Source organism: Sturnus vulgaris, chromosome 4, assembly GCF_052056855.1.
Source record: "Sturnus vulgaris isolate bStuVul1 chromosome 4, bStuVul1.hap1, whole genome shotgun sequence".
Taxonomy (NCBI): domain Eukaryota; kingdom Metazoa; phylum Chordata; class Aves; order Passeriformes; family Sturnidae; genus Sturnus; species Sturnus vulgaris.
This window is the reverse complement of record NC_142246.1, coordinates 26,966,267-26,978,573: the sequence shown is the minus strand read 5'-3', so window position 1 is coordinate 26,978,573 and position 12,307 is coordinate 26,966,267. Positions and strand designations below refer to the sequence as shown.

Here is a 12,307-nt window from a genome sequence, read left to right as displayed (position 1 = left end):
CTGGGGCTTGTCCAGGCAGCAGGGACTGTTTCATTAATGCCAGCGAGGGAATACTGACTGAGCCACTGTATTGTGCAAAGAGATGTGTTTGGCTTCTGCTGAAGTAACGTGTTTAGCTCAGTAACTTCTCAGCTTTACTTTTCAGAACATATTTTTCTCTGTAGCTGTGTATTCATAACATTAATGCTGTTGCTTTGTGTGATTGACTCTCCAGTTTAGAGTAGTGCCTATAATTTAAAACTGCCATGAGTGATACTGGTATTCAGGCACAAGCAATGCAGGCTGATAATCAGGTACCATTTCACAGAAATAGTGATAACTTTGCTTTGGCACCTAGATGTCTAGGTTAATTAGGCAGATTCAGGAAAACACTTCCACATGGTCATGGCCTATCCCAAATGGACATTTAATGTACCAAGAGTGTCAAACCCCTCATAAGGACTCCAGACACAGAAATCGAGGGAAGCAATTTCTCAGCTACTCCCTCTTCCCTCAGCAGCCTGAGCAGTTACAAATTAAATCATCTAAAGCAGGTTATTTCAATACTATTGAAATTTTCTTGGATATTATAAGTTTTTCGTGTCATGTGGAAGTTAACTATAATCTTAACGTGAACACTGTGGCTCTTGGTGTAATAAAAGGATTTGAGACTTTGTTACTGGGACATGAACTTTTACTACTGAAAACAAAATTGATCTTTTTCTCTATAGTCAGTAATTTTACTGTATTTTCAAACCAACAGAGCCCATGGCACCCACACTTGTTGGAAATCTGGAAAATCAAACAACAAATATTGGTGAAACTATAGAAGTGTCATGTGCAGTGAATGGCATTCCTCCTCCAAGCATCATGTGGTTTAAAAATAATGAGACACTTGTGGAAGATTCAGGTGAGGATTGCTCATTTGCTATTATCATTAAAATGCTTTCTTTTGTGGGTCTGACTGCTGATTTTCATCACGAAAAGTTTCATTTTGAATTCTTAACAAAAAGTGGCATAAAAATAGCAAAACTAAGAATCGTAATTTTTTCCCAGGTATTGTTTTGAAAGATGGGAACAAAACACTAACCATCCGTCGAGTGAGGAAAGAAGATGGAGGGCTGTACACCTGCCTTGCATGCAATGTCCTCGGATGCAGCAAAGCAGTGGCTTTTTTTTCAGTGGAAGGTTGGTGCTAGCTTCTTTCCAGATTGTGCATAAAATCTTTAGAATAACTAGAAGGAAAATCTACTGGCTAACCTGATGGAGATCTGAAAATATACTATGAAATTCGTGAAAAGTCCTGACCATTCTTACCAAGTTCAAACTGGGTGCTGTCGTAGCTGTCATACCTGAGCTGTTGAGGTTGATGCTTTCTTCTCCACTATGCTGCTTAGAGCTTTTCAACAAAAACTGGATCTATCTAAGTTGTGGTTGCAAAGAAAACTGCCAATCTATATTATGTGCAAACCCATACAACAAGCTATGTAGATATCCTGGGGCATCTCTGTTGTCTAGGTAACGTAATTGTCATACTATGTTTTTTAGCATAGTAAAAAAGGTATTTAAAAAGGTATGTTGTACCTTTTTAAATTATGTCATTGGTTTCACAGCATCTAAGGAAAACATAGTGAAGATCTTTTGCAGTGTGTTGTGATTGCTGTCCCATTTCAGTGAAACAGACAGTGATTTTGAGTTAGGGGACTCCAGCCTTGGTCTGCCACACTATGAAAGCAGCATTTGTGAGACCCATCTCTCACTTGTTCCAATCCTATTGTGGTGCACCAAAATACAAGTTTCAATGGCAAACAGTAAATAGTAGCAAGAGATTAGTCTGCAGTGTGGGTAGGTGGGACCATGATGGACTTTGCACTAAGAGTTGCAACAAGAAGCCTCAAACCAGAAGCTCCTTGCTCTTGATATTAGTACATTTTCATATTTTAATAACTGAGCCCTTTACAAATCTCTGTCTTTAAAGTCAGGATGGTTGTCTGATCCATGCCATTAAGGTAATTAAACCAATATCATGCTATTCTTATAGGTCCCTTGAGGGTATTTAGATGTCAGGCAATATGTTTACATGGGGTGGAAATTATCTGCATGTGGCATCGATGTAGATTTCAGCTGATGTGGTAAATATGGCTGGGGCACATCTGTAGAAGTTTGAAATCTGTGTAGAACATACTATTTCACTCCAATAAATTGATAGTGCAGCTCATGGGGGTCATGCAATGGAGTGTGCTGCTGTGTAGGAAAATCTCTGTGCTGCAAGGGATGAAATAGAGGAACATGATGTGGCAAACAGGGGCTGAAGAAGAGAGCTGCGTCTGTGCACTAAAACGTGTTCAAATGGCATCTGGTGGCTACTATTTTACGGGAAGGGGAACATTGTAAATAAGACCTTATAATCATGTGTTCTTGTAGAACCACATTTTTCATGCCCCAGCTGAATGATGTCAAGAGACAAGAGAGAGATTGTTCTGCAGGTCATTCTCACAGCTCTTTATTTTCTATATGATGGGGGTGTTTCTGTGATTTCTAAAGGAAAAGTAATTAGTTTTTGGTATTCTGAAACAATTATTTCTTTCCAAATTTTGGATTTTACTTTTTGATATTTGCCAAGGGTCCAGACACTGCCCTTGGAACAAAGTTGATGCTGAGAAATGGGATGGTGTATAAAACAGCATGAAACTGTAATATTCCAACATAAACCCCGAAGCTTTTTGTTCTGCTTTGCTTTCGTTTCCTTAGTCCATGTTGCACTTTAAAACGAACCTTCAGAACAAGGACCTCCATTCTTTACTTTAATGAATGAACAAAACAAATATGCTTCCAACTATCACTCAAATATTCATTTATTTCTTCCCAGGCGCTGAAGAGAAAACAAATCTGGAGCTCATTATCCTCGTTGGCACTGCAGTGATTGCCATGTTCTTCTGGTTGCTTCTTGTAATCATCCTCCGGACCGTTAAGCGGGTAATGAAAAAATTCTCATACTGTCCTATCAGCACTGGTCTTGCATGACAAATGAGAGCTGACTTGAGGCCTTTTGTGTTGCTTCTTTCCATTGTTCTTAAATCAACAGACACATTTTTTCTCTCCATGCCATAACATTCTTGCCTGGAACCGGGGGCACAGAAATTTTTTTTTAATTGAAGCGGGCCCTTGCAAGAGAAAAATGTCTCCTCTGGTGTTGTTTATTAAAAAAAACAAAAAAACCCAGGAGAGAGACAGAGAGAAAAGTGCAAGTAATTAACAATGATCACACTGATGATGACACAGTGTAGCAAAATGGTAGCCTGGCATTTCTGGGAACTAATGAAATGCTCTGAAGTGAGAAAATGGCATTTTGCCTGCACATTGCCAGCAAAAAACTGTGCAACTGCAACTAATACCATTTTCCAGGCCAACGGAGGGGACATGAAGACTGGCTACTTGTCAATCATCATGGATCCTGATGAGGTCCCTATAGATGAGCACTGTGAGAGGCTCCCATATGATGCCAGCAAGTGGGAGTTTCCCAGAGACCGGCTAAAGCTAGGTGAGTTTTCATTGCATGAGCCATTTGGTGATCCTGCAGCCAGCACTTTGCTGGAGGATGTTTCAGATCCTGGCTCGCCACAGGACTGCTATGCTGCATTATCTCTGGGTGGGCTCTGTGTTCCCATAGGATATGATGCATCCTGTCTGCATTTTAAGTCCTCTGTTAATTTCTGCTTCATGAACTCATTTTGGAGTAGCTTATTTATTCTACAGCTTTTGCCTGCTGTTCCAAGCACATGTTTGTGTTCTCACTTCAAGGTAAACCTCTTGGACGTGGAGCTTTTGGCCAGGTCATAGAAGCAGATGCGTTTGGGATTGACAAAACTGCTACCTGCAAAACAGTGGCAGTGAAAATGCTTAAAGGTAAAAATAACGACTAGAACTTCAACGTTCTGTACAATACAGGGATACTATAACCATTGTACCCACTGTTGTAAGAGTTTAGCTTAATGGCTGTTATCATGAAGCAATGATGAGAGAAAGTACATGCCTTTCCTTCACTGATAGTTGGAGCAATGTAGCTGTGGTTTCCTAGCCACTACTTTATAATTCTACTTAGGTTCAGACTGTAAAGTTTCCCCTGCAATCAATTTGCACATGTCTATTTTTGCTTTATCATCCTCCCTGGAAGCTTTCTGCAAGTCTCAAGACAATGGCTAAGGCACGCTCCAAACTGAGTTGTAGTTTGGAATAGCTTTCTCCTCGCTTTAAATCATATTATACTGCCTCACATTTGCCACAGGAAAGTTGAAATGTGTGGTTCCCAGACACATTGTTCCTAAAGAAGATGTAATGGGGCAGCAAAATGGAGCTGCCAGCAGCTGGGGGCCATATTCCAGCCCATGCTGTACTGGCATAGCTGACACAGCCTACCAGCCAACAGGGCTCCTCACTTGATGGGCTGGATAAATACCAGAAGAGAATGGGGAGGAGGGCAAAACCTTTCTGTCTGTGATGCTCCTGACCTGTATTGCTTTACCTGTGCAGAAGGGGCAACCCATAGTGAGCACAGAGCACTTATGTCAGAGCTGAAGATACTCATTCATATTGGCCATCATCTCAATGTTGTCAATTTACTTGGAGCCTGCACAAAGCCAGGAGGTGAGTAACTTCTTAGTGATTGAGAAGGTGCTTATGAAAACCCTATTTCTTCCGTTTCTGCTGCACTGCCAATTGAAATTAAAAATTAAGGATTGGAAAGAGTAGTTCTTTCTAACACACACACGCACACACACACAATCTGATAAGAGTGAGCAGGTCCAGAGGTGAAATAAAGGTGAAGTTAGAGTGGAATAAAGGCCATACAGCTCCATCCCTTAGTTGTTCTTTTACTTCGTTTTTCTGTATTTGAGATCCACCTTTATAGTGGACTGCCTATGTGTAACAGACTTCTGAGCTGAGTCTAATACCAGATTTCAAGTTACTCTTGTCGCCAGCTACAGGGTGACAGCAAGTTGGGACTTGCCCTCTCTGTCTTTGGATGGGCTGTTGGTCCCTCTGTGTGTGTGTGTAGGAGGGGAGATTACAATTTGGAGTCCAGCTCTGAGTGGATGAACCTATTTCACTTTATAATCAGGGACAGATGTTTTGTTTAGCAATCCAGCACTACAAACTAATTTGGAAGAAATTCAATGTAAAGTAACTCAGTAATAATTTTTCAGGGAAGCTGACTTGTTGGCTTACCATGGGATGAAAATTCAATTTGTAAAGTTCCATGGCAGAAGTCAGTAGTTGAAGGAAACATAATCCATAAATATTTATTTCCTTGTTTATTCCATAATAAAATAGAGATTGGCAGTATGTGGAGCCTAGGATGAAAATTTCTAACCATAGCTTATGCCTATATGAAGTAAATTTGAACATGAAATACCATATTTAGATTGTACATTAGGGCATCTATGTCTGAAACCAAGTTTCCTGTTTTAAAATTTTAGTAAAAAAAATTTTAGAAAAATACATGGATAATCACATGTGTATTTTATTGCAGAGGTTAATTGCAGTGAAGTTCTTTCAAATGTTTACATTGCATCCTTACAATGTCAATTAATTTAGCTGTTATTGGCACTTCAAATATAAGCACGCCACTATACTTTTTGACATATGAAATTAAGCTCACAATTTTCAAAATTATGTGCCTTGTTTTCTTCCTTTAAGCAGCAGAAAATAAATAATTTCAGTGCTTTTTATTACTGATATTTTTTAAAGCCTTTGGTTATTGGAATGCTCTTTGAACTGTATGTATTTCTAGCCAGAATTTATTCTGTGAGATAAAGTGGGATATAAATGGTCTAATGAATTGCTTTATGTGCTGTACAGGCCCACTCATGGTGATTGTGGAATATTGCAAATTTGGGAATCTGTCAGCTTACCTACGGAGCAAGAGGAGTGAATTTGTCCCGTACAAAGTAAGGAGTCAAGGTTAACAGTGAAATGTTTGGTTTGGTGTTTTTTTTCCACACACAATATTTCTTTTTCTAGTGCAGACTGAAGCAGCAATCCCTGGGGACACTGAATGTCTTAGTACTTCTCATGGGAATGAGAGATGGCAAAGACATCAGAGGTCATTTAGTCTTTCCCCTGGCCCCTGCAATGTAGCTGTTTTGTTATTGTTAGCTTAAAATGTGCAAAGGAACTGGGCTTCCACTATTTCCTTTGGCAGACTATTCTACACTTGGCTATATCTTTCAGGAAGTTTTTTCTGATTATCAGCCTGAATTTTTTCCTTTCTTAGTTAAGCTCCAGACCACCTTAAATAACTGCACTACTTGCTTAGTGTTTATATCCATCAGATATCCATAGGTACCTGCTGTCACATGATTATCTGTTCTACTGTCCCCTTGGCTCATTGCTGAACGAGGCTATACATTTCTTCTGCTGTTAATAGTTTTGGATAATTGATGTAGCTCATGAGTTTACATGAGCTTTCCACCTCCTGGGTCCTTTGCAAAAAGGACCTCCATCACAGCACCCCTTCTGCACCTTGATTTGAAAGAAGTGGGAAGATGGAGACTGGCATTTTCAAACTCATTTCTGGGCACCTCTGAGAGGAGTCTTATTTCTGGAGAACATCCATCTGGAGGATCCATGCCCTCTGAGGGTCAGATTGCTGTATGAAGGGCTTGGCTGTGTGTAGCCAGCACTCAGGGTCACCCTGGGGACCCTACCCTTTTCCACCCACAGCCAAGAGGGAGGCCCCTGGGCTGTACTCTGCCATGTTGGTAGACCTGAGTCTTCCTGCAGCCGCTGTGTTTAGATCAGAGCTTCTTCCCACTGCTTGTTGGTTCTCCAGGGGGTTATTTTTCTTGGAGGCATTATTTACTATTTTATATTGGCAAAGGCAACTCACTGCATCTTCTTGTGAGGTAAAAAGATAAACAAATATCTGAGAGGCCTTGAAGGAAGAGACAGGGTTTCATGAGAGTGCTGACCCTTGCTTACACAAGCAGTGGGAATGGGATTTGGCAGTGTTAAAAAACAGCCCTGCCAGGGAAAAAATCACCAAACCAAAGCAGGAGAAAAGGGAAATGTTTTGGAGGACACCTGTGGGGCTGGATTTCTCCCTAGAGGCATGCAGTGGCTTAGGGAAAGAAGGAAATAAGTCAGATTTTGATGGCTGTTAGGGTTTTGGCCAAGGTAGAGGTTTAGCAGAAGGGCCTTAGTAGCAGGAGGACTTAAAGCCATAGCAGTACAGAGAAGCTGGAGTGTGTGAGAGGGTTTGGCAGCATCTATCCACGTCTGTTTCACAAGTGGGGGGCACCAGGGGCTGAGGACACCAGCTCCTCAGTGTGCATTTAGTCCCCAGCATGTGGAGATGTTGTTGAGGTTTGGCTGGGAGGTTGTGAAAGCAGGAGAAAGTTGTGTTGTACAGTGGCAGAGGGTGCTCCAGCTGGTGAACCTGCATGGCCATGGGTTGGGTTTTGCTGGTACTGTCAGTGCCCCAGCCAGAGCTGGCTTGGAGCAGAGCTGCTGATCATGCTTTCCCTGGGTTGCTCTCCCTGCCTTCCCTGGTGACCTTGGCACAGACCATAGGGAGCAGAAACTTCTGGCATGCTTTCAGCTTCTGATTTTTCTCACCCTCTCCTCATATTTCTAGACCAAATGTGCCAGATTTCGGCAGGGGAAAGAGAACTATGTTGGCGATGTCTCTTCTGACCTGAAGCAGCGGCTGGACAGCATCACGAGCAGCCAGAGCTCAGCAAGCTCTGGCTTTGTGGAGGAGCGGTCCCTGAGTGATGTGGAAGAGGAGGATGGTAGGGTACATCTTCTTCTGGTGTTGGAGCTTGTGTCATTGGTGGGGCTGACATTGGAGACTGTGATTTCCAAAGCTCCCTCTGAACTGTGTCGGGGTACTCTCTGGATGACCAAAGTTCCTGAGCTATGGATTATCTAGATCAGCATCTCAAATCCCTCAGCCCCATCCCAGATAATGTCCTGTATGAAAAGAGTCTGGTTTTAGTGCAAAGCTTGGCTAGGTGTGTCTGTTTAACACCACAATATTTTCCGGGAAGACTGCAGAGTACAAACTCCAAAGGCAGTGCAGAGAGGGATGCACCAGCATGCTAACTGAATTTCCTTAATGTTTACCCAGAAGGTAAATACTGTGAAATGCTATTTGATTCACTACTTATTAGCAGAGAGCTTGCTTTGCCTTCCCTCTGCCCAGGTGGTCTGTCAGGAACAGGAAGCCTGAATTATCCACTTATTCAAAGGCTCCCCAGGATGCACATATCCTCTGCTGTGGTTTCACTGATGCGTTTGCCATGTTCTCCTTTGGCAGATGCAGCACGAAATGCTCAGTGCTGCCATTTCAGAGGCTGCTAATTTCACCTAGGGGTGGGATCAGACTAGCTGGGAGAAAAGCCATAGCTCTACTGCCTGTGCCTCTATGATTATAATTTAGTGCAAAGAAAACACTGGTATGTGAACAGGGAGTACGATCTTGCAGTTTCAATGCAATCTAATAGATAATGTCACACATGCACTTCATACATTTCCACACCATCTTGGTCCCTTTCCAGTACTCCTTGGTGTAGACATTGCCACTCTGAGCTGGGATGTTACAAGAAGTAAGTAGACCTGAAGCAGCCCTTACTGCCACCAGTGTTGTAGTTCTTGGTAGATGTCTGCCTAAAATCAAAAGCTGAGCAAAGTCGCAGAGTTAGTGATTTCAGCAGGAACTAAATGCCTAGGTATCTTTGCATATTTGAGTACATTATTCCTCCAGGTCACTAGAAGATGAGGTTAGGGCTCTTCTGCATCAAATTAGCATTAATTAGCCAAATGAAAGTGTTTCTCCCCATGGCATATTCTTTCCTCATAAGGACTAGGTGGGGCCTCTCTGTCCTTGGTTTCTAAATTCATCTGCTGAAACCACAGAAAGCTTTGCTGTGCTAGGAACTTGTGAGTTGAGATTCAGTTGTTTTTCTTTTGGGATTGTTTCGTAAATCTTTCCTCTGGAAATAAGCAAGGAGGCCTAGGGTATAACCCCTCATCTCAAAGTTTGTTTTGCACAAGACTAGTTTGTTGTAAAATGGGTTGTTAGTGAAAATTATATAGCTAAAAAAAGTGCTTGATTTGCTCTTCCAGTCCAGTGTGGCATAAGGTTCTGATGGCCTTTTACCTAGCAAGCAGTTATTGGTGAAATCAGTGACAAAGGGCATGTTTGACTCTCGTCTGATTCTTTGCAGCTGGTCCTGAAGACCTTTGCAAGAACCCTTTGACCATGGAGGACCTCATCTGTTATAGCTTCCAGGTGGCGAGGGGAATGGAGTTCTTGGCTTCACGCAAAGTAAGGAACTTCTCAGGAAGAGTGGCATGTTATTTATTTGACTGCAGGAAGTAGTGCTGTAGGTCTATAGAAAGAAACAGCATGTTCATCTTTGGACTGGCAGTCATCCACAACGTTTTCTTTTTGCTCTAAGACATACCCAAATCATTGATACTACAGAGGGAAACAGCCCGTGCATTTATTGACACAAATGTTAGTGATCTGTATAAAGTTTATGGGCCATCAGTTCATAGAAGAATGGTTGAGTGGTTGGAGGAGAGGAACTGACTTACAAGGACAATTCAAAGAATTAGGGACAAATTCCTGGGAACAGGAGCGAAATGAGAGTAAAGGATTTTGCTCTGAGGAGGTTGCTTGTACCTTGTGCACCAGGATTGGAAGGGCAATGTGAGGAGAGGCAGTACACAGCTATGAAGCTTCATGGATAACTCCTTGGAGAATCTCTTGCCGAGGACACCCTGGCAGTCAACAGCACCTCACCTGCATTTTGGCCTTCTAGAAGTATTTTTCTGTGGTTTGAGCCTAAATATGTAGAGCACATGTTTCAAAGGATGGCAGTTCCAGCAAGAGTGAGGAATTGCCTGCAGCTGTATAGAAACAAAAAATATTGAGAAAAGGGGAGAAAAATAGAAGCACTATTAGAACAACACTGCTCTAGAGTGCAGGCTAGATGTTCAAGAGCAGACTTCTGAGCTTTTTTCTAAAAACACACTTTTGTCTGCCTTTGATATACATCCCAATTGATGTGCAAATGTAAAAATACCTGCTTCCAGAATTTGCTGTTTCAATCCATAGTAGAAGCAAATCTGTAGCCGCTTTCAGAGCCTGATTTTTTTTTTTACTTCAGGCCACCAAGGCTTGAGTTTTGAAGTGTTTGGGTTGTTAACTAAGCTGTTGTTCTGCATAGGTAGAGATGTGTACTTCTTTCTCTGTAGTAAAGATTAATTTGTGTTGGAATCAAGTCAGCATTTTAGTGTGGTGCTTTTCAGAGAAATAGTGGAGTACACAGATTTGAGTGAACCTAAGTAAATCTAAAGGTAATCAGATCTGAACCTGTTTTGTGTCAGCTTCTTAGGATAATTAATTAGCTAACTTCAAAGGCCCTCTCTGCACAGTGGATAAACAGATGTATGTTTGGACTTGGGAACACAAGTCTCCATGAGCCAAATCAGTTGTGACCATCAAAAAAGCACTTAAAATCAGCAACTGTTGATGCTGAGGTTTCTTTTTCTTAAAAGGTTTTAAGAATTATCTGGCCTTTGAGGGTAGGAGAGCACATATGTGAAAGAGATCAGCCCTGTGGACAGAGCTGTGACGACAGGCAGCATGTGAAGTTGTTTACTTCTTTTTGCAGTGCATCCACAGGGACCTGGCTGCTCGTAATATCCTCTTGTCAGACAATAATGTGGTCAAAATCTGTGATTTTGGCTTGGCTCGAGACATCTACAAAGACCCAGATTACGTCAGGAAAGGAGATGTAAGTTTCAGATTATGTGTTTGATATAGAATTGATGTGAAATCAGGACTTCTTTTTACTTTTTTTCCCTTATCTTGACTTTTGGAAACTCAGTGTTTTGCTAAATTTTGATGCCATTTTGTTTATGAAAATGCTTTTAGGCCAGACTACCCCTAAAATGGATGGCACCGGAAACCATTTTTGATAGAGTATATACCATTCAGAGTGATGTATGGTCCTTTGGAGTGCTGCTGTGGGAAATATTTTCATTAGGTGAGTCACTCTTCTTTTACTGAGCCATCTCTAAACAAAAAGAGTCTGAAGAAAACAGTCAAAGTGTTGTTGGATCCTCTGTAGCATTTTCTTTTTACTTCTTGAAAAATTCCTGTATATCTTCTCCATCAAAATTTTCTTTGAAATGCAAATGTAGGAACATAGGCTTGAAATGCATCTTCATACAATTTCAGTATGTGATGATGTGCCTCATTTACTCAGTCGGTTGCTGTTTCCATCGTAAATATAAATTGTTTGCACATCCAAATATACCAAATTGTCCTAGTAACACAAACCAAAGCAAGTTATTTGCTTGAAAATGAATCCCAAAATTTAAGAGTCTAATGCATTAAAATTACTGTTGCTTTCATTTTAGGCGCATCACCATACCCTGGAGTGAAAATTGATGAGGAATTTTGCAGAAGACTGAAAGAAGGGACAAGAATGAGAGCACCAGACTATACAACCCCAGAAATGTGAGAAACTGTTCTTCCATCTGCCCACATTTACCCCACAGTACTAGCAGGTGCAGGAGCAAGCAATAGGTGCTGTTTGCTTTATGCTGGTATTTTAATTGGTTTTGTCATTCCAGGTACCAAACAATGTTGGATTGCTGGCATGGAGATCCTAAGCAGAGACCAACTTTTTCAGAGCTTGTGGAGCACCTGGGGAACTTACTGCAAGCCAATGTCCGTCAGGTATGTGAACTGTGTTCTCTGGTTGCTAAAACCACTGGCTGAATGTGTCCTGTCCTGCCAGCCATCACAGCATTCCATAGTCGGGTACTATCTGCTGGAGCTGTCAGGGAGCCTGGGCTTCTTCTGCTGCTCCCATTACTGACCAGCAGTTGGGTCTCTGACTAGCACAGAGTGGTGTAAAGTTCCCAGAGGTTGTGTTGTGGTAACCAAAAGCCACTCTGCCCTGCCAGGAAAGCTTCCCGTGACACTACTGCTGTCTTTGCTGGGGAGTTGCTGGCACAGGCTCAGTTCCCTGCTCTGCTGCTGATTTCTCTGCATGCTGCAGACACATTCCAGCAGGTAGCTCCTGTTGATCTTACTGTGCCAAAGATCGTTATCTTAGTGCATGTGAGGGTGTGGGCTGCAATGCTTTAAATGGCTATCCTGGAAAAAAAGGATACAAGAACTTCATTGCCTGTGAGCAGCTCCGTGCAAATTAATGTATTAAGGCATGGCCTGTGTGCAGGAATTGCAGTAAAAGCACTGTGACCAGCTGGGGACATGGGCCTCCCTTCCAAGCTCTCCATCTTG

The 12,307-nt window shown here is 41.9% G+C and overlaps 1 protein-coding gene across 1 annotated transcript in view; it reads left to right on the top strand.

Moving 5' to 3' along the window:
- The window catches only part of KDR (kinase insert domain receptor), a 30,164-nt gene that overhangs the window by 11,347 nt on the left and 6,510 nt on the right, over window positions 1-12,307 (top strand). The window contains exons 14-26 of the mRNA XM_014873514.2: window positions 743-889; window positions 1,036-1,167; window positions 2,849-2,955; window positions 3,385-3,520; window positions 3,781-3,885; window positions 4,510-4,623; window positions 5,839-5,927; window positions 7,616-7,772; window positions 9,210-9,310; window positions 10,665-10,787; window positions 10,928-11,039; window positions 11,416-11,515; window positions 11,632-11,737. Coding sequence (XP_014729000.1) covers window positions 743-889; window positions 1,036-1,167; window positions 2,849-2,955; window positions 3,385-3,520; window positions 3,781-3,885; window positions 4,510-4,623; window positions 5,839-5,927; window positions 7,616-7,772; window positions 9,210-9,310; window positions 10,665-10,787; window positions 10,928-11,039; window positions 11,416-11,515; window positions 11,632-11,737 — 1,529 coding nt within the window. The remainder of the gene's footprint in view (window positions 1-742; window positions 890-1,035; window positions 1,168-2,848; window positions 2,956-3,384; window positions 3,521-3,780; window positions 3,886-4,509; window positions 4,624-5,838; window positions 5,928-7,615; window positions 7,773-9,209; window positions 9,311-10,664; window positions 10,788-10,927; window positions 11,040-11,415; window positions 11,516-11,631; window positions 11,738-12,307) is intronic.